The sequence below is a fragment of the Carassius auratus genome, unplaced genomic scaffold, assembly GCF_003368295.1.
Source record: "Carassius auratus strain Wakin unplaced genomic scaffold, ASM336829v1 scaf_tig00216553, whole genome shotgun sequence".
Taxonomy (NCBI): domain Eukaryota; kingdom Metazoa; phylum Chordata; class Actinopteri; order Cypriniformes; family Cyprinidae; genus Carassius; species Carassius auratus.
Window position 1 is genome coordinate 448,267 of NW_020528628.1, and position 20,300 is coordinate 468,566.

A 20,300-nucleotide genomic window follows, 5' to 3' on the forward strand; every position below is an offset into this window, starting at 1 on the left:
TCTATGATTTGTTTATATATGATTTATTTTGTCCATAACAACAGAGGCCGTGCTGTGTTGCGCCTAATGATGCTATTTATATTGTGACTATATTCCAAAATTTCACAACCACTCGTACCCTTTTGCTTAAATAAGGCACACAAGGTTGTATTTTATTGCAAATATAAAGTTATATAAAGAAAGAAAATATTTAACTGTGAAGTAGTTATATTCATAGAAGTCACTTGCACCTTTTTTGCTTAAATAAGCCATAGGATGAGAAACAGCAACACCTACATTGGGGGATAAAAGGGAAATTCCTGTTAGAACTGTAGGGGCATCTCCAGGGTCTGTGGCTAAAGTAGGTATGTATTTGTTCATTCCATTCCATGCTAGAAACAATCAATGATCAATTATGTAACACTGGTGAGGCACCCAACCGTAATCAATGTCAAACTGGAATGAAATGTAACCTTCAGAAAAAGAACAAATAGCCACAGACCCAATTACAGCTGAGTCCTAAATTAAAAGCCATACAAGGATGATCATTTCCTATCAACTTACTTTTATTATATAATACCAGAATTCACACATGGCCATAACAGTATGTGCATTCATTGCCAACATGTCTTCTGGAACTATTCACCCCTCATTGATTATTGTTGTACTGCTGTGCTGTAGCAGCACGTTGGATGTTTCTGTCCCAGTGTAATTCTCTGTCATTTTAAAATAAAATAATGTACATAAATGTATTAAAATACAAGTATAAAGAAATTGTATTCACCCCATCAAGGTTTAACAGCCTAGGCTAGGTGAAGTTTGCAGGCAAGATAACGGACACAAATGTCTCCCTAAACAAGATACATATGTGCAAGTGAATCACGTTTAATAGCTGGATTACAATAAATCTTTGTCATGGTCTCACAACTATATTAAAATCAGACCAGGTGATTTAATGTAAATCAACAACAAATGTCTAAGAATTTTATTATTCATGTATTTTATACATGAAATCACCTGCTCGGACTGGTCTGATCTTTTTTTAAATTGTGTACAACCTAAACTGAGTCAGATATTCTGCTTTTCACTCAAGTCAATATTCTGAAAAATAAGAGGTTAATTCTATAAAGCCTACGGTATCATGTTTGAATTCTAAGGCCTGTTACTTTTACCAGAGTAAAAGCCCTTGTAGTATTAAAAAAAGAAGAATGAAACAGCTCACCTCACATTAATTGGTGGCAGTTCAACAGCTGGTCACATATGACAGGCCTATTGCAATAGTTTGTATATAAACATTAATATTGCATATTGCATATTATGAATTTTTTTCTTCATATTCTCCTATCTCTTAACCTTCAGCAAATGAATCTCGTTGGACCTCTCACAAGAAGTGAATCACACATGCTCTGCATGTGCTCCACAAACTCAGGAGCAAAGCCTGAGTTGACAAAGAAAGCTGATGATCAGCATCATGGTACCAGCAAAGCCAGATTGGTGTGGTTTGGTTTTGTCAACTAATCCTGTAAACCTGAGTTTGTTTAGCCACCATCATGGTACAGGCCCTTGAAGATATGTTGACATGCTGTAGCTAAACTAATTTTTTTTTTTTTTTACTAATTGTTTTAGCTAAATTAATTGTTTTGCTGCTATATCTATATCTATATTAAAACTTTTTTTTTTTTTGCATTAATTAACATGGTTTCTTCTCATGTTTTGTTTTGTAACGTTTTTTTTTTTGTTTTCATTAAATTGAAGAGCTTCCCAGTTTCCTATTCCTAACACAATACCTTCAAAATGTTTAGCTGTTTTCCAGAATTTCAAATTAATCATGTAAAGCCTGACATATGAAGTAATTATCAGAAATAATATGAACAAATATGAAGTATTTTTCTTTTTTTAATAAATTGAATGTATTGAGACTAATCAATATATATATATATATATATATATATATATATACACACACACACACACACACACAAATGCATAAGTGTTTCTTGTTTATCAGTCATGGATGTATATCAATATGCAATATTAGCATTTATATACACACTATTCCAATGTGGGACTGTCATAAGCGACCACCTTCCACCAATTAATGTGAGGCGATCCGTTTCATTCTTTTGCTTTTTTTTTTTACTACAAGGGCTTTTACTCACTTAATAAATATGGTTTTCATCATAGAATTGATCATGTTGGTAATTTAAAGGCCTTAGAATTCAAATATGATACCGTAGGCTTTAAAGAATGAATCTCTTATTTTTTCAGAATATTGACTTGAATGAAAAGAATATCTGAGTCATTTAGGTTGATTAAAATTAAAAAAAAAAAAGAAAAAAAAAAAAAAAGATCAGACCAGTCAGAGCAGGTGATTTCATGTATAAAATACATGAATAATAAAATACTTAGACATTTGTTGTTGATTTAAATTAAATCACCTGCTCTGACTGGTCTGATTTTAATATAGTTGTGAGACCATGACAAAGATTTCTTGTTATCAAGCTACTAAACGTGATTCACTTGCACACATGTATCTTGTTTAGGGAGACATTTGTGTCAGTTATCTTGCCTGCAAACTTGACCTAGCCTAGGCTGTTAAATAATGATGGGGTGAATACAGTTTTGTTTATTATGTACTTTATTTTAATTTTAAAATGACAGAGAATTCCACTGGGACAGAAAAATCCAACGTGGTGCTACAGCACAGCAGTACAACAGCAGAGAAACTGGAGCGGGTTAGCTGTGCAGCACAAGTTACTATGGCAATAAATGCTGCTAAAAGCCAAGTCACTTTCGTGATAGCTAAAACTCAGGATTGAAACAAAACCTGGCTAGCCAGCTAATCCAGTTTCAAGGTACAGACTCCTCAGCATGCAATGCACTCAGGTTCTGTTAGATTAATGATGGATGGATTGTATTGACATGCTCATCACACTGCATGCAACTAAACAAATGTTCTGGAACCATGTTGGAACAGAGTAAAGAACAGATGCGCATATGAATAATATGATCAGGTGCTTACTCTATGGTGAAGCATAGTTAAATCACAACATGCAGCAATAATTGCTCATAATGATTTCTATTAGTACTTGGTTTGAAATAATAAAAAATATATTTAAAAAAAATTGAAATGTATATAGTTCAACTTATCTATAATTTAGAAATACCTTTATCCATTTCTGTTAGATTAATGATGGATGGATTGTATTGACATGCTCATCACACTGCATACAACTAAACAAATGTTCTGAAACCATGTTGGAACAGAGTAAAGAACAGATGCGCATATGAATAATATGATCAGGTGCTTACTCTATGGTGAAGCATAGTTAAATCACAACATGCAGCAATAATTGCTCATAATGATTTCTATTAGTACTTGGTTTGAAATAATAAAAAATATATTTAAAAAAATTTGTAATGTATATAGTTCAACTTATCTATAATTTAGAAATACCTATATCCATTTCTTAAACATGTAATCTAGCCAGACATTATTTATGAAATAGGTCATATGAAAAGTGTATTACATATTACCAGTGATCATCCTTTCTGCCGACATTTTATCATAGGAAAAATACTTGAAACTTTTAACAAAAGGATGCAGTTTCAACTCTGAAAGGCTACTACTCCAAAAGGCTATTTATTAAAATGACAAAATTTAACAAAACTGATTCATCAAATATGAAAAACAACAACAAAAAACACAGAAATAACCAAAAAGTAAAGACCAACAAGTTTTTCAACATTGTAATTTAGAGATTTACTTATGATTGTGGCATTTAGAAAAATTATCAGAACAAAACTGTTTGATCTCTTTAAACATGCTAAGTTTAGATTTTGCAAACAGGAAGAAACAGCGGGCAGTAAGCATAATGAACAATAATAAAAGTAATAAGTTGAAAGGTATGACGTGTCCTGAAAATGTCCTGAGCGCATGAGGCTCTTTAGAAATTTCATTCAACAACCAGTTCAAAACTTTCAGCTTCCTCAAACTCAGCATTCATCTTTGCAGCAAGAACGTCCAACTCTGACATCTGAAAGAGCAGGAAAAAATTTTTAACCAATCAAGTAAATCAGGGTGTTTAATAAGGGGTGTTTAGTTCCTACCCTGCTCCAACACATACTAGGTAGTTTTCAGATATGCCATAAGTTTAATCAGGTGCATTTAATTAGGGTTGCATCTAAGACTGCGTTTATGCTTGCATATCGGATCATCAGTCAGTCAGAATATGGCACATCTACACTTGGCAACATCAACTGACTTTTCTATCTAGATAACTGATTAGATTCATCTTTCCCGCACATTATTTAAGTCTGCAGAGAATGACCTGATGCAGAGTCAACCTGAAGTGGTGGGTTTTCTTTAGAATAATATTTTCAGTCACGGGACATTTTACAAATCAAAGATAAATGTAAAAGTCTCACTAGTCTATACATGTGTGTTCTTCGTCTTTTTTTCTGACAGTTCGTGAGAGAGGGGGTGGCGTTTTGCGAATGCAGACATGATGGCTGGATTGCATTTACATTACACTGAGATCTGATGTGTCCTTGACTACCTTTGGACCAGGACACGCTGATCAGATGACATTCCATGTATGTGAAAACATCCGGATTCAGGTCACATTGATAATGACAAGTGTAAACGCTGCCCAATAAGCATTTTGTGTTTTGTAAATAAATCAGTTCAGACATTTTCTTTATAAATCACTACTTCTGAATCTACAATCCATAACTTTCTCTGGTGTTGTCTTCTCGCATCAAAATCTAACTGTTATGGACCATTTTTCCTTGGCAGAACTACAAGATCTATGCATATTTGCTATATCCTGATTCAGACAATATGACTTTTCAAATATAATGGATAGAGGACTTTTTTGGTCAGAAGCAACAGTTTGAAGTTAAAAACGTCTTCTATATGGATTTGTTTCTTACAAACACACAGCTTTTCACTTTACAAGACATTCATTGATGGACTGGAGTTGTGTGGATTATTGTGATGTTTTTATCCACAGTTTGGACTCATTCTGATGACACCCATACACTGCAGAGGATCAATTGGTCAGCAACTGATGTACTGAACTGATGTACTAACTGATGTTTTCAAAATCTGTTCTGATGAAGAAACACTAATCTACATCTTGGATGGCCTGACGTTAAGTGCATTTGTAGCAAATTTCAATTTCACTCCACCTTTACATTTAAAGAGTAGGGATGTAATCGCGGTGGTAAACTTGTCTAGATATCATCGTGGTTGGGTTACAATATTAAAAGGACAGGTGTCCGTCAAAAAGCAAGAGGAATAAACACAGTCCCGCGGAACAAATCATTGTTAACTACATATACCATGATCCTTTGCGCTGCGTCGTCACAGCAACCGTTGTTAAGCCAATAGGATTGTACGCTGTCCACACAAGCTCACAGCAAGCCAGCATGGCCGACAGCGATACTTGTAAGGATGAAAACAACAAAACCGAAGTTGAGATTGTGCCAGCCCCTGCAGCTTTTAAATCAGATGTCTGGAAACATTTTGGTTTCGCCGTGTCAAAAAACGCAAAAGGAGAGAAGGTGGTGGACAGACAATGGACTATGTGCAAGCACTGCCACAGTAAACTGCGATACAGCACAGGAAACACAAGCAACATGAGTCAGTTCGGGAGTTCAAAGCGGGTTCGCGAATCATTTAAATTAGTTCGGGAGTTCAAGGCGGGTTCGCGAATCATTTGAGTCAGTTCGGGAGTTCGTAGCGGAAAACGTTTCTAAAGAAAAACTTGAACATTAGCTAAAGGATAGTTCAGTGTTTTTCAGAAGGCTTTTTGCCAGACTGTTAAGAATTTTTTTTAATGTTTTTTTTTCTTCTCCCTTGCAATGTAGATGTTTTGATCTTTCTGAGGAATAACGTGAACATAAGCTAAATGATAGGTCAGTGTTTTTTTAAAAGGTTTTTTGACTGACTATTTTATTTAAGTTTAAGTTATGGTCCTAAAATACCAGTTTTAAAAGGCTGCTTTTATTTGCCTTGCACATTTAAACCTGACTTAACTTGATTTTTGTTTGCAATTTAAGGGAATTCCCTATTGTTTACAATTGTTCTAGTTGCTTCTTAACTTGAACATTGCACAGAAAAATCAGTTATGCAACCAAATATTACTGTACAGAATATTTTTGTTCCTGACTACAAGTTGCACTTTAAAAGCACTATGTGATCAGCGTTTTATGTTGTCATGGATCCATAAATACAGCAATAAATTGCTTGTTGACTGGCAAAAGCAGAATAAATGTCAGTATTTTTTCGCTATTATCATCACAAACACTATCGTGAGCTATTTAACAATACCGTGAGCTTTTCCACAATATCGCAATAAATATCGCACCGTGAGGTCAATATCGAAATTGTATCGTACCGTGAGATTTTGATATCGTTACATCCCTATTAAAGAGATGTTTTAGATCACTATATCCTTCTTCTTCCCCAACTCAGTCTCACCTTTATCTGTTGTATGCGCTTACGCCTGGTTGTCTTCTTCTTCCCCAGGCACACACCTGGGATGTTTTGATCAATTTCTGGTGGGTTTGATGTGCTGTCATCAGCAGCGGACATGTTGAAAGAACCCAGTGAGATGGACATAGAGCCCAGAGGAGCTACTCTAGATCCCTCAGTTTTACGCATCACCTCAGGTGTCTGAAGCCTCTCAAAACCAAACAGGGTCTCTCGGTTGTTGGGAGAAGTGGAAGGTGCATGAAAGGATTTCGGGCTTTCAAAGGACTTTTCCCCCATACTCAAGCGACTGTAGGAGCGTCGCACTTTTTGGGACCAAACGGGGTCCTGCCCCGATTTTTTGGGGTGAGAAGATGGAGAGGAAGGAGGCAGGATGGGCGAGAGAACAGCTGTCTTGGGCACTGTTGCCACAACTGGGGACGATGTCAAGACTCTGGACAGCTTTGTCGGCACTTCAGATAATCGTTCCACATTCTCCTTGTTATTGTCAGACAGGGCCTAGAGGAACATTTTTAAATGACAACATTATGTATTTTTGGTAGAGTCCAAGAAAACAAACATGTACTGGGTAGAGTTTGTAAGAAATACCTGAGTTTTCCTGGGTGCAATTTTCCTAACAGTGATTGACCGTTTCACAGCCACAGGTGGAGCCTTAAATGTGAGAGACATATATAATATATATAAAACATTTTTTTGTGTGTGAATATGACACCAACAAGACCAACAATGACCCACATAGCTGCTTAAAAATAACTACTTTTCAACAAAAAAGTTTAATGAGAGCTGAACGCTAGAAAGTTACCATTTTATCAAAATGATGACATCACACAATACTTCTAATATCTCCAGAACATAACTCCATACATCATAAGAATTAAAATATGCAGTAGAATTAATATAACTAATATTACATATTTTAGACAATCATATCTATATTTGTTTTTCAGCTATAATACCTCAAACAAGGTAACAAAATTGTTTTGGATTTATAAATGATTCACTTAACCAGTTTTAACAGGGAGCCAGAAAAAAACAAAAATTGCAACAAATTTATACTTGTAATGAGCAAAAAACCTTGCTTGTCAACTCGCAACAGAAAATCAGCTTCTACTTTCATTTATGGAAGTAAATACGAGACATGTCTTGCTTTTCTTTCTTTCCATTTATTCCTACCATTTATCAAACAGTGACTGACTTTAGCGAACTCACCACAACTTTAGAGGCCAGACTTTCATCATTTGCAGACAACCTGCAGGACCTCCTTCGTGGTGGACTCTTTCCGTTTGAATCTATATACAAACAGTAAACCTTTTATAGAAAAACACAACTAACACAAAACAGAGCATACTTTTAGTATTATAAAGTCGTGTTATCTGTCATTTATGCATTCATTATTCCTTCGACATTCACTTACATAACGAATAACGTTAAATTATTAACAACCTTGTTAAAAGACTAACGTTAAATATAGTGTTCAAAGGAATAACACTCACCTCTGATTTCTTCGCTGCTTTTCCTCGACGGTAATCGTGTGGTTTTGTTGCTCATCTTGCAAGACAATAACGTTACAGATCCAGAAACGGCAAACTGCTGCTAGACAGTTAACGTTAGCCAACACGACGAACACACGAGAAATGAACAATGCCACGATTACACCAACAAAAACGATGCATGCAACGTTATACTAAAGTTGTTGTGCCTTAGCTTTACTTATACGGTCCAATCTGCTGTATGGTCGGTTCTGTGGAATTGTATAAAACAAATTATACAAATTTCTATGTTTTTGGACGTAAACGAATATACTCTTCTTTCAAATTCGCCCGCCTTCCCATGTAGGAACAGGAGATGGCGGATGCAGGGGGTGGGGCTAAACCAACTACTTCCTGTGCGTTCAACATATGTTTTCCTTTAGGGGGCGCTTCAAGGTTCAGAGACAGACGAATCATCTTCATATCAGGATATTTTGGATAGTACAGATAAGACAAAAAATACAGTATTTTCCCAGAACAATGACCCAAGTGATACATTCCACGTCCCTTTTTTCATGTAATTCTGAGGAGAATTGGTTATAATCAGGTGATAATCGGGTGACAAGTTTGTCGGGTGGACTCCATAGACTGTGGATTCCCAGAAAACCTGCAATAAAAAGTAAAACAACTCATACCCATTAGAATTTCATGTTGTCACAGGCATATTAACATTACTGTAGACCTAACTGTAATCTCTAAACTACAAAACGGTTTTAAATAGCCTTTAACATGACATTTTGTGAGACCTTATGAGGCTACATTTAGGTTTTAATTTCCATGTTATTTGCATTAAAAATTAAAACACAACTGTATTTCAAAGAAAAACTTTATACATTAGGCCAGTAACTTGACTAAATAAGGACATATTGGCATCTGTTTTGATTCTTGTTTCATCCAGCCTGTCTTCAAAGCTTTTTAAAACTCATCAGAATCAAATGAACCGAATGCCAAATGATTCTCTCATCCTAACAGCCCAAACACCCTGACAAAGACAGCTTTTAGTTTCACAAATCAATTCCAAATTTTTTTCATGCATGTGTAATCTATTAAATGCAATCCACAAATCATTTAATATGAGGTGAGGTGAGTGTATAAATTGTGTGTTTCATTTACTTTTAGTTCTTGTTTGTTTTAATTATTTGTTTGATTATTTCTTGCGAGGGCTTGGGCCTATACATCTTATTAAAACTAAACCTAAATCATAAAGCCAGAGACCAGATGAGCCAGTGAGATGGACATAGAGCCCAGAGGAGCACTCTCAATATATAATCAAACAAATAATTAAAACAAATAAGAACTAAAAATAAGTAAAACACAATTTATACACTCACCTCATATTAGGTGAGTGTATAAATTGTGTTTAACTTATTTGTAGTTCTTGTTTTACTTATTTGTAATTCATTTTTCCATCTCATGATTGAATGTCGAAAAAGTTGAAATTTAAAAAAAGAAGAAAGTTATTTTTTAAGCAGTTTATTATGAGCAGTAATTGGCAGTGATTGTCCAACTATACAGGCTGCTAAGCATGTTCAGATTGATGATGCACTTAAAGAAATTGCTAAAAAAAAAAAAAAATAAATAATGAATACACTTTGAAATGTTTATGAAACCAGTGTTTAGGTGCTCCTATATTAAACTAGACATGCAGCGTCAGCGCAACGAGGGGGCCTGGCCCGGCCACTTCTGTGCCGCCTCACCGTCTCGGGCGCCCTGATTTTTATGAAGGACTAAAAATGACAGAAGGAAAAATAAATAAATAAATAAATAAAAGTAGAAATAAATAAATAAATGCAGAAATATTAGTGAAAATAAAATACATTTTGGTCATATAAATGGCTATTTCTGTATTTTTGCATGTATTTATTTATTTATTTATGCATTTATATATGTATTTATTTATGTATTTACACATTTATTTATATATTTATGTATTTATGTATTTATATATTTATATATTTATTTATATATTTATACATTTATTTATTTATACATTTGCTTACTTCTAAATGTATTTATTTCTGTATTTTCACATTTATACATTTATTTATTTCTGTATTTCCACATTTCTACATTTATTTATTTCTAAATAAAAACTAGCCGCAGCATTCATGTAGCCTGATAGATGGATCGTTTGCTTCTGTCTGGTTAGCGATGCGGCCTCCAGCTAACCAATCCTTCTTCGGCTGATGTTGGCACCTCCCACTCAATTAGCATACAGGTGCAGGGAAAATAAATGTAGAAATGTGGAAATAATGAAATAAATAAATGAAGAAATGTAGAAATACAGAAATAAATAAATGTAGAAGTAAATAAATGTATAAATAAATAAATGTAGAAATATATAAATAAATATATAAATACATAAATACATTTATAAATACATATATAAATGCATAAATAAATAAATAAATACATGCAAAAATACAGAAATAGCCATTTATATTACCAAAATGTATTTATTTTCACTATTATTTCTGCATTTATTTATTTATTTCTACTTTTATTTATTTATTTATTTATTTTTCCTTCTGTCATTTTTAGTCCTCCATAGATTTTAGTCTGTGAGGCAGGGTATATATATCCTATTTATATCCAGCCCCAACTGATACAGATCCCCTGTAAAGACCCTGTCTCAGAGGAGCACCAGGACAAGACCACAGGAAACAGATGATTCTTCTGCACAATCTGACTTTGCTGCAGCCTGGAATTGAACTACTGGTTTCGTCTGGTCAGAGGAGAACTGGCCCCCCAACTGAGCCTGGTTTCTCCCAAGGTTCCTTGCCGCTGTCGCCTCTGGCTTGCTTAGTTGGGGTCACTTCATCTACAGCGATATCATTGACTTGATTGGAAATAAAAACAGACACTATTTAAACTGAACAGAGATGACATAACTGAATTCAATGATGAACTGCCTTTAACTATCATTTTGCATTATTGAGACACTGTTTTCCAAATGAATGTTGTTCAGTGCTTTGACGCAATGTATTTTGTTTAAAGCACTATATAAATAAAGGTGATTGATTTGTTCAGGTAATGCAGAGCGAAATAGGACAGTAGTCTACTGCATTTCTAAATAATTATTTTCAACTTTGCTATTATTGTTCAGAACTGCTAACACTTTGCACTTTCGCATTATACCTTTACTGTATTACCAAAAAATTACGGAGTATAATCTATTTTATGTTCCAGCTGTTTGATCCTGCAGGCGACTCACGTGCACACTATACGCTACTGCATTCATTGGAAACAGCTCAACCGTTCACCGTGAGGTTCGGCATGTTCACCAGTCCACTGTGGCAAATTTTTGCTCATTACAATATTTTTCCGTCGATCACACGTGAACTAAAAACCCTATTTTACCTAATAAATAGGCTAATGGTTTAGCTGCATTGCAAATATGGACACATTTGGATTTGTGCCTAATGAATTAAGGCAAACGTTACCTTATACGTTTCGTTTTAATTATACGTTTCGTTTCAAAATTAATTTGTCATGGCTTGTCTATTGCTAGGCCTATATTATTATATACTGAATTTTTTTTTTTATCCATTAGAATTATATATAGCCTGTTTTAATTCTTGCTATGTTCTGATAAGGTTATAAATATAAAGGATTTGTTGTAAAGCGAGGGGAACTAAAACATCCTGTAGTGTTCATAATATTAGTAGCCTACATTATAACATTATTAGGCCTGTCGTTATTATTTCTGAAAATTCGACTTATACGAGTCTTATCTTTTTTTCCTAAAAACTACAAATGTATATTTAATGTGTTTTAAAAGCATGCAGCAATATAAATGAATGAAATATACATGTTATTAAATTGTACATATGTAACAGATTATTTTATTTACAAGTTTCGAGTTTGTGTTTATCCCGTTTTTTTTTCGGTTGCATCTGAAAATTACTTTCAGAATTTTTTTTCTTTCTAAGCACCCTCCAAAATTGTGCCTGCCTCTTCACTTTGTTTGCTCTCTGACCATGTAGACACGTGATTTTAACGAGTTATATCATACTTTTCCTTAGCGTTTAAAATTGTAATGGTTCACCACTAGGGGGCGTTGATCTGGTGTCCCCATGAGCCAGTATCTATATGTCAGCATTGTATAAATTGACTTGTTGTAGGTAATAATAGGCTGAGGTAATAGCTTGAACACAGAAGTTTTAAAAGGTTGGGAAGCGCTGATATAGTTGATGGTTATGACTGAACACATCAGACAAATTTAAAACTTATTGGAAAACAATGTTTATTGTAACTCACTGCTTCATTTGTCAGGCAGTTTATGGCCAAAAACAATGTCTGGCTTGGACAAGAGCCAAATAGCCCTACATTTTCTGCAGACAGCTCAGGATGCTCTTTAGGACCATACACACAGATTTTTAGAGCAGCACATTGGCATTAACATACAACACAACAAAGAATATTTTTTGCACTTAAAAGATATTTCTTGAAGTTTATTTTCAAAAAAAAAAGTCCCCCACTTTGATATTTGTACAAATAAATGTCTCACAAACAACCTGGGAAACATATGATGACTTTAAAGAAACAAAAACAGTGAGATGATCGTCCTTTTTTTCCCCCTCCATTTCTTTCCAGGCTTAAGTTGCAATTTTCATAACCGTCATTCTTTAAGGTAATGAATGATTTAAACATACTTATTTACGTTTTTTTATATATAAATTTTGACATTTTCACAATCCTAGAATAAATTACTTTTTATATTAACACTTCTCTTACAGCATCCAAACTTGATATGTGAAAGGCTGTTGAGAAATCAAGCCTCCCTTCCACTAAAAGTCAGCACTGATGTTCAAAGATCTACAACCTTTTAACCATATAAGACAACCGTTGATTCCAGATTTCATGGTTAACCACCATATAAAGAATGAGCATTCACTACAAGGTTATTTCAAAGTGAACTTAAAACCCTCTTTCATCCTAATAGTCATTCAGTGCAATAAAAGGCAGGTAAATTTGCTACTGAGTAAACTACAGATGCTTGCTTTTAAGTGACTGAAAGGTTTAGGCTTACATGTGAAAAACCACACAAACCTACAATAGTCTTTTGTGCACTGTTTGATTCAAGGCATAGTATTGCAAGTACAAATGTTGTGTGATCATGTAAGCAGGACCCTAGAACGTTTGATCGTCATTGCAGGACTCTGTCCAGTGGCCGAAGACCTCACAGATGTCACAGTAAGGCCTTTCATCATTGGGACTGCCGTGATAGGTAGTGTGTGGTGGGGAATCTAGCATCTGGTCCTGTGTGGGACAGTCCTCTGTGTCGTGTAGGTCAAAGCAGTCACATATGTCACAGAAGAGACGGGGAGGGGGTTTCTTTTTAATCGTTGGCTCGGTGTGACTAGGTAGAGAAGACAAGGGTGTAAGATACTATGTAACAGTGTATTAACAGCTTTTTTGTTTTAACTTTTTTTCATTCAGTTTTTACACATTTTGCATATCATCATTATAAAATGAATAAAAAATAACCCAAGCTCAAATAATACAATTCTAAACAATACATATGAATTAAGTAAAAAATATTATACATTTAGAAATAATTTTTTATGTATTTATGTACACAGAATGACATTTTGGTTTGACGAATTGAAAACCATCATTAAGTTTACACAATCTCTACATACCCAAAATCAACTAATATAAAATCAGTAAAGCTACCAATTAAGTGAAAAATTAGTTTGAAGATAAAAAAATAATAATAATAATAATAATGGTGAATTCTGCTCATTCTTGGTATTGTATGCTGACATTTGAAAAACAAAACACCTGTTATGACTGTCCATTTCACTTGGACCATTTCCATTGAGCGCTGCTTCAGCCATCTTCTCTAGTTTCGATTTTAGGTCTTCGTTCTTCCGCTGAAGATCCACAATAACTGAATTCAGGAATTCAACCTTTCCCCAAAAAAAAAAAAAAAAATTCAAAATAAATAAAATTAATTAATCAACAAGTTTCTCAATTCAAATGTGCAATTTATAATATTATAAACCTGCAGAAAGCCTGTCCAATTGTTCTAAGATTATATTATGGCATCTATTCTTATGGCATTGCTTATATATACCTATACGATTGATTTATAGTTTATAATTTGGATCCACACCAGCTACCACGGCTATATTTATGGTGAGAAACAAATAAAAAAATAGACTGTAATAAACTATATAAAACAACTAATTGAATCTGTATGTGATGTTTGTGATGGTTAACCACAAATTCAAATTTGTTCTTTTACACAAAAAATATCTGTAAATGTGTTGTTAAAAGGCCAGTTTTAACTTACCAGGGACAACACAAGTAAAGAGATTCATGAGAAGATTCTAACAAAAATATATCCTATATATTATAATGAGAATACTGATTAAATTTAATTGTGCAACGTTTAATTAGATTAATTTAATAAAATTTGTAGACAACTATAAATAAAAGTTCTGTGCGTCAAATGCCTAGAAAGAAATTTAATTTAAAAAAAAGTTATCGAGGGTAATTTAAGCAAACTTTTTAAAGCACGATTAAGAGTGTATCTGATGTTGTAGGACAGTGGGCCAAACTAACAGTATGCCATTACAATAATGGACAAAAATATACATTATAAAGATAAAACTTTCCACTCTACATACCTGCCGCTCAGCATTCTCCTTTGCCTCCTTCCATGCTTTTAAAGCAGAATCATCTAGTTGGAGCGTAAAACATGCAAATCGGTCATGTAGATTAAACGTAAGTACAACACACTTATAATAAGTTAAATTTAGGTCAGTTTAAGGTAACAGTTACAGCATATAGGTATTTCAAAGTAAAGTTTGATCCCAAAATGCAATGGTAGAACTACAGTCTGCCTGGAAGAAATTAAATGCAATGCAATGAAAACAATATATCCCTCTGTTTTTATATTTTATATTTTTGTAATTCTTTTCTTCTTTTTTTTTTTTCAAATGTGCATTTCAAAACGTTTAATCTACTTTTAACTGGAATAAAAAAAAAAGGAATAGAAATGGAATAAAAAGTTGTGTGTAGCGTTGTACCTGAGGCATCATCTCCTTTGCTGGTGATCTGAGCGTCAGCTAAACTCGTCTCCAGATTCTTCACTCGCTCCTGCAGTAAAGTATTCTCACTCTTGTGAGACTTCAGATTGGACTGCAGTACCTGTGTCATATCATGCAGACCTGCTATCTGCTTGCAAGAACCGCAAAAGAAAAAAAAAAAAAATCAAGCAAAACAGAAATTTGCACATAAGCACACAAACCATAATTCAAACAGATTCGTAGACCTCGTTTCTCAGAGAGTCTAATTCTTTGTCCTTCTCTGAGATCAAGGCACTCTTTGTTTGGAGAGATTGCTGTAGTGCTTCCTTCTCTTTTTCTGTTTCTTTTGTTAAAGTACTTTCCCTGTGCAGAAGATAGATTGCATGATGTGAGTATTCTCCATTCATTAATGCAGGAATGTATGGTCAAGAATGTCTATATTAAAAAAAAAAAAAAAAAAAGCAAAGATATCTACACATGATGATCAAAACAGTATAAAATTTCCTGTAGTTGCTCACCTCATTTTTATCTTCTTCAATTGACTATTAAGGCTGTCACACTCCTTTTTGAACTGTAAGGAGGAATTTCAATAATTTCAATAGCATGAATAAATAATAAAAAATATATATATAAAGATATTTCTGCCCTAGTAACCCTGACCTGTAAACACTTGTACTAATTTTATATGTGCAATTTCAGGACTGATTTATCTGAAAATTAATATACCACAATAATAAAGACTAAAGGTTCTTGCACACGGAGTCCGAAATTTTTTTCATATTCATCCTCCTAAAAATTCATCATGCACAGAAACCTTGCACATGGAGTCCAATGCGTATTAAATAATCTGTTGTGAAAAAATTTGCAAAACAGTACTAAATAGAGTCTCCAAGCAGGATCCCCTCGCTTCTTAAAAAAAGAAAAATAAATTGGGTCCATCCAATCCTGAGATATAGAGAGGAAGGAAAGTTCCCCATCCTTATTAAAGGGTAAGCTCAAACAAAAATGAAAATTAGGCTGCATTTTACTCACTCCTAAGGCATCTTAGGTGTATATGACTTTCTTCTTTCAGACTAATCCAGTCGGAGTTATGTTAAAAAATGTCTTTGATCTTTCAAGCCATTTCATGGCACTCAACGGGTGTTGCATTCCTTCAGTCCAAAAGACATTAAATAAAAAGCGCCCTTCCATTAAAAAAGAGAAAAAATTGTCTCAGACGGCTCCGAGGGGTGAACACAGGCCTCCTGTAGCGAATCTATGCGTTTTTGTAAGAAAATAAAACCAAAGAAAAAAATCCTCAGATCTTTAAAGTGCTTTGTGTCAAAAGACTGAGTGAATGACCTTGACATTCGGAAATTGCAGAAAATTAAACCCGACCCAAATTATTATTTTTTTAAGAGACGAAAATTCTGGACTCAGTGAGCAATGGCCTTTACAAGGGAAAAACTCCAGTTCCAGTCTCTGAACAAAAACAAACTGTCCAAAAGAAATAATACCTTAATATAACGCAAAAGTGAAAGTCATCTATTTTAAGAAATATTGCAGCTTGGAGAATTGCTTTACAAATATGGCGTGTAAATGTATCACTATAATTACTATATTTGAAATATATGCACATTCAGCAATTATTGGGGTTCAAGTACCAAAAGCTCATGTAAATAAATACTAACGTATGTACTGTTAAGTGTGTTTGTACTCCAGAGTTAAATTGAATTTAGAATGTCCACTAATTTTGTAAGTTAGGGTTTGATGAAACGGCTTAGAAATTTACAAGAGACATGCTTATGGACAATAAAAGTATTACAGCCCATCAACCATCATTTACATATAAACACAGATAAATCGCTAATCATTCTGAATTTGCTTTTAGCCCCCATGAAAATCAGAAGTTTAAAGATGAAATTTGGTGGGGCTTTTCAGACTATTATATTGGCCATGTGTACCAAGTTTTTTAAAGAACATTGCATTCACAAGGTGTAGGCCAAAATGTTTTAATGGATCTCACGCACAAATATAATGGCCTACATCTCTACTTTATGAATCAAACAGTTGCAAAATTATAGGGTTTAGGTTGCAAACTGTAGTGTTCTCAGAAAGTCCTGATGTCTATGTAAAAATTTCTGTAAAGCTTGGACATTGTGCTCTGCAAATATAGGTAAATTTGTAAAAATGTATAAAAAATGTATTATATCTTCACAATGCTCAAATAAATGTAAATTACTTTGACAACTTTCCACAACCCTCAGATCATGGTTGTCATGGTTGTCAACACATCAAGTTTGGTCTTAATAATATAAATGTAAAAGGCAGCCTCAAGTCCATCTTACTCTGCTCTTCAACAATTTTGAATTAATTTATTTTGGATGTTAATATGTTCTCGTACTGAGATCACCACTATTGTAATCAAAACATTTAAATACAAAAGTATTACATAAACAGCCAAATTACCTCATTTCTCAGAGAGTCTAATTCTTTGTCCTTTTCTGAAATCAAGGCACTCTGTGTTTGGAGAAACTGCTGAAGTGCTGCTTTCTCCTTTTCTGATTCGGTTGTTAGAGTGCTTTCCCTGTGCAGAAGACAAATTGTAGGATATAGTTGAAACAACTAAACAAATTCCTAGATACACGACTCCATAAATAAATTCTCTGTTGATCCTTACCTTATTTTCATCTCCTTTAATTGATCATTAAGGTTGTCGCACTCCTTTTTGAGCTGTATTGAGGATGAAACAAATATACCTCTCAGATTTAACACATCAATCATCACAACATTGCATTTAAAACTAAATAATTTATATAAAACACATCATTAATCCATTTCATTTTTTAGCATTTATAACTGCTTTAAAATCAAACAAAAATTAATTGTGCTTAATGATCTAGACAATCGGTTAACATACATTTAGCAGAATGTTACTGTCTTTGTGGCTGCTGGCAAGTTCCATGGTTAACTTTTCCTTCTCCTCTTTCAGAGCCTCCACTGCCTGGGCTTTTTCAGCAGCAGCTTGTTTAATCTCCTCACTGAAACACACAACCAGCATTTATTCAAACAACACAGAGACACAAAGTGAAATCACAAAGGATTCCTATTCCACTTGTTCTTGAAACAACTATAAAAAGAAGCAGCTCTCAACAATTATCTAATCTATTAATTAGGCTATATTTGCAAAGACTGTTATGCTACAACTTTGGTGACAGCTATTAACTGTAGACCATGTGCTTGTCACACAGGCATTATATAGTGCTAAAATGGGATGTATGTCCATATAGTGACCATGGACCCCAAAACCTCTTATTTGTCTTAATTGTCAATTTTTAGAAATTGAGACAAAATTTGGCAGATATACAGAAAATATGGAATCTGAGGGTGCAAAAAAATATAAATGCTGAGAAAATCTACTTTGAAGTTTTCCAAATGAATTCTTAGCAATGCATATTACTAATCAAAAATTAAGTTTTGATATATTAACAGTAGGAAATTTACAAAATATCTTCATAGAACATGATCTTTACTTAATACCCTTATGATTTTTGGCATAAAAGAAAAATCGATAATTTTGACCCATACAATGTTTTGTTGGCTATTGCTAAAAAATATACCCCAGCGACATATATATATATATATATATATATATATATATATATATATATATATATAGTCACATTTCAAACTAAACATTCAAAAGGATGGTTCACCCAAAAATTCTGTCGTATTTAATTCTCAAGCAGTTCCAAACCTTTATGAGTTTCTGTCTTTTCTAACACTAGAGAAGGTATTTTGAAGAATGTGGGTAACCAAACAGTAGCTGGTAGCCACTGACTTTCATAGTACTGAAAATAATTAGGGCTGTCAAATGATTAAAATTTTTAATCAAATTAATCAGAATTTTCAGTGGATTAATCAGGATTAATCACTATTTGCAATTACACCTGAATCCTAACCATTTTTTTCTGAAATGCATACCAAAAGATAAATAACAGGACACAGATACATAATTTTCATGTATTGATTCATCATTATGTGGTTCTTTTTTTCTGAATTTCAAAAGTTTAACATTTACTTAATCAAATTTACCTGAGCACTATATCAAACCATGCCATTTAACTACAGATAGTGTAAGAGTTTTAGGTTAACCAGTGGTTAAATATAGCCACATATCTATGAAATTATGCATAGAGAAACTCGAAAGAATGAACTCAGAAACACAAACATGCGCCACCATCACATTAGCAGCACTCTGGACACCTCTTTGGGAGGTGTTCATTTGCTCTGCCACAATACTTTAGGATCGATATTTTCACGTTCTAAAGGCTTGAAGTGCCAGTAAAACCAAGTAAAAATACACATGCTTTTCCAAACAGCTGTAATTTTCGCTGCATTGCATGCAGGCGTTCTGCGCTTGCGCAGTGTGAAACACAGGACGCTATAACAGAAAGAAGCTCCAGCGTATCAACTACCAAAGTCGTCTCTGTTTATCGAGCTTGGCATGAATGCATTTGAGAGTAACTGGGGTAAAACTTTAAGCTTCTTCTGTGTTTTCACCACGGCGCTCGCCGCTGTATTTTACTATCTTGAGAATTCAGAGATCGACGAGACTTTCCTGACCTGAATAATTTGTCACACTGCGCATGCGTGAAATGCGTTAAAACATTTGACGTAATTAACAACAAACAACGCCGTTAACGCAGTATTTTTGACAGCCCTAAAAATAATACAATAGAAGTTAATGGGGACCAGAATCTGTTTGGTTACCTTAAATTCTTTAAAATAACTTGTTTGTGTGTGTGTGTGTGTGTGTGTGTGTGTGTGCGCGTGTGCGTGAGAGAGAGAGAGAGAGAGAGAGAGAGAGAGAGAGAGAGAGAGAGAGATCAAATACATGAGGGTGAATAAATTACAACAACATTTTCATTTTAGGGTGAACTATACCTTTTCCTATAAGAAGGAAAGGAAGTTTTCCTTCCTTAGTAGTATACATGGCCAAAAAAAAAAAAAAACTTAATAAATATCATTAGCAGTGCGAGACAAGATTTAAACTGACTGAAAGCTTCTCATGAATTTACACAGTTAATAACTTAATACCAAAGAGAAAATACTTAAATTGCACAACAACACAAACATCAATGTGGGCGAATGGTTGAAGACACTCACATCTCTTTACTGAGGCTGCAGATCTTCTGACTGTCAGAACTCAGACTCTCTTGATACTGTGAGTTCTGCTGCTTCAAAGCATCCAGCTACAATAAGTACAGAGAA

At 34.0% G+C, this 20,300-nt stretch overlaps 2 protein-coding genes across 5 annotated transcripts in view; both read right to left on the reverse strand.

Annotated features, from left to right (window-relative positions):
- Nucleotides 1-2,599: 2,599 nt before the first annotated feature.
- cdca5 (cell division cycle associated 5) lies at nt 2,600-8,350 on the reverse strand. Of its 2 annotated transcripts, XM_026263469.1 has the most exons (6): nt 8,193-8,349; nt 7,972-8,068; nt 7,688-7,767; nt 7,067-7,129; nt 6,467-6,976; nt 2,600-4,016 (listed from the first exon to the last, which is right to left on the reverse strand). In XM_026263469.1, exons 2-6 carry the CDS (start codon nt 8,024-8,026, stop codon nt 3,936-3,938), a joined length of 789 nt encoding a protein of 262 aa, XP_026119254.1. In that variant the 5' UTR covers nt 8,027-8,068; nt 8,193-8,349; the 3' UTR covers nt 2,600-3,935. The 2 variants fall into 2 exon arrangements, with proteins under 2 accessions (XP_026119254.1, XP_026119253.1); XM_026263468.1 differs by having other exon boundaries at nt 7,972-8,350.
- A 3,878-nt stretch (nt 8,351-12,228) lies between these two features.
- The window catches only part of LOC113098408 (CAP-Gly domain-containing linker protein 1), a 49,752-nt gene continuing 41,680 nt past the window's right edge, over nt 12,229-20,300 (reverse strand). For 2 of the 3 annotated variants that reach the window (XM_026263465.1, XM_026263464.1), the window contains 10 exons: nt 20,196-20,281; nt 17,947-18,067; nt 17,707-17,759; nt 17,496-17,613; nt 15,566-15,618; nt 15,293-15,410; nt 15,048-15,195; nt 14,646-14,698; nt 13,795-13,922; nt 12,229-13,369 (listed from right to left, as the gene is read on the reverse strand). In XM_026263465.1, coding sequence (XP_026119250.1) covers nt 13,141-13,369; nt 13,795-13,922; nt 14,646-14,698; nt 15,048-15,195; nt 15,293-15,410; nt 15,566-15,618; nt 17,496-17,613; nt 17,707-17,759; nt 17,947-18,067; nt 20,196-20,281 — 1,107 coding nt within the window. In that variant the 3' untranslated portion in view covers nt 12,229-13,140. The remainder of the gene's footprint in view (nt 13,370-13,794; nt 13,923-14,645; nt 14,699-15,047; nt 15,196-15,292; nt 15,411-15,565; nt 15,619-17,495; nt 17,614-17,706; nt 17,760-17,946; nt 18,068-20,195; nt 20,282-20,300) is intronic. The other variant, XM_026263466.1, reaches the window with a different exon arrangement.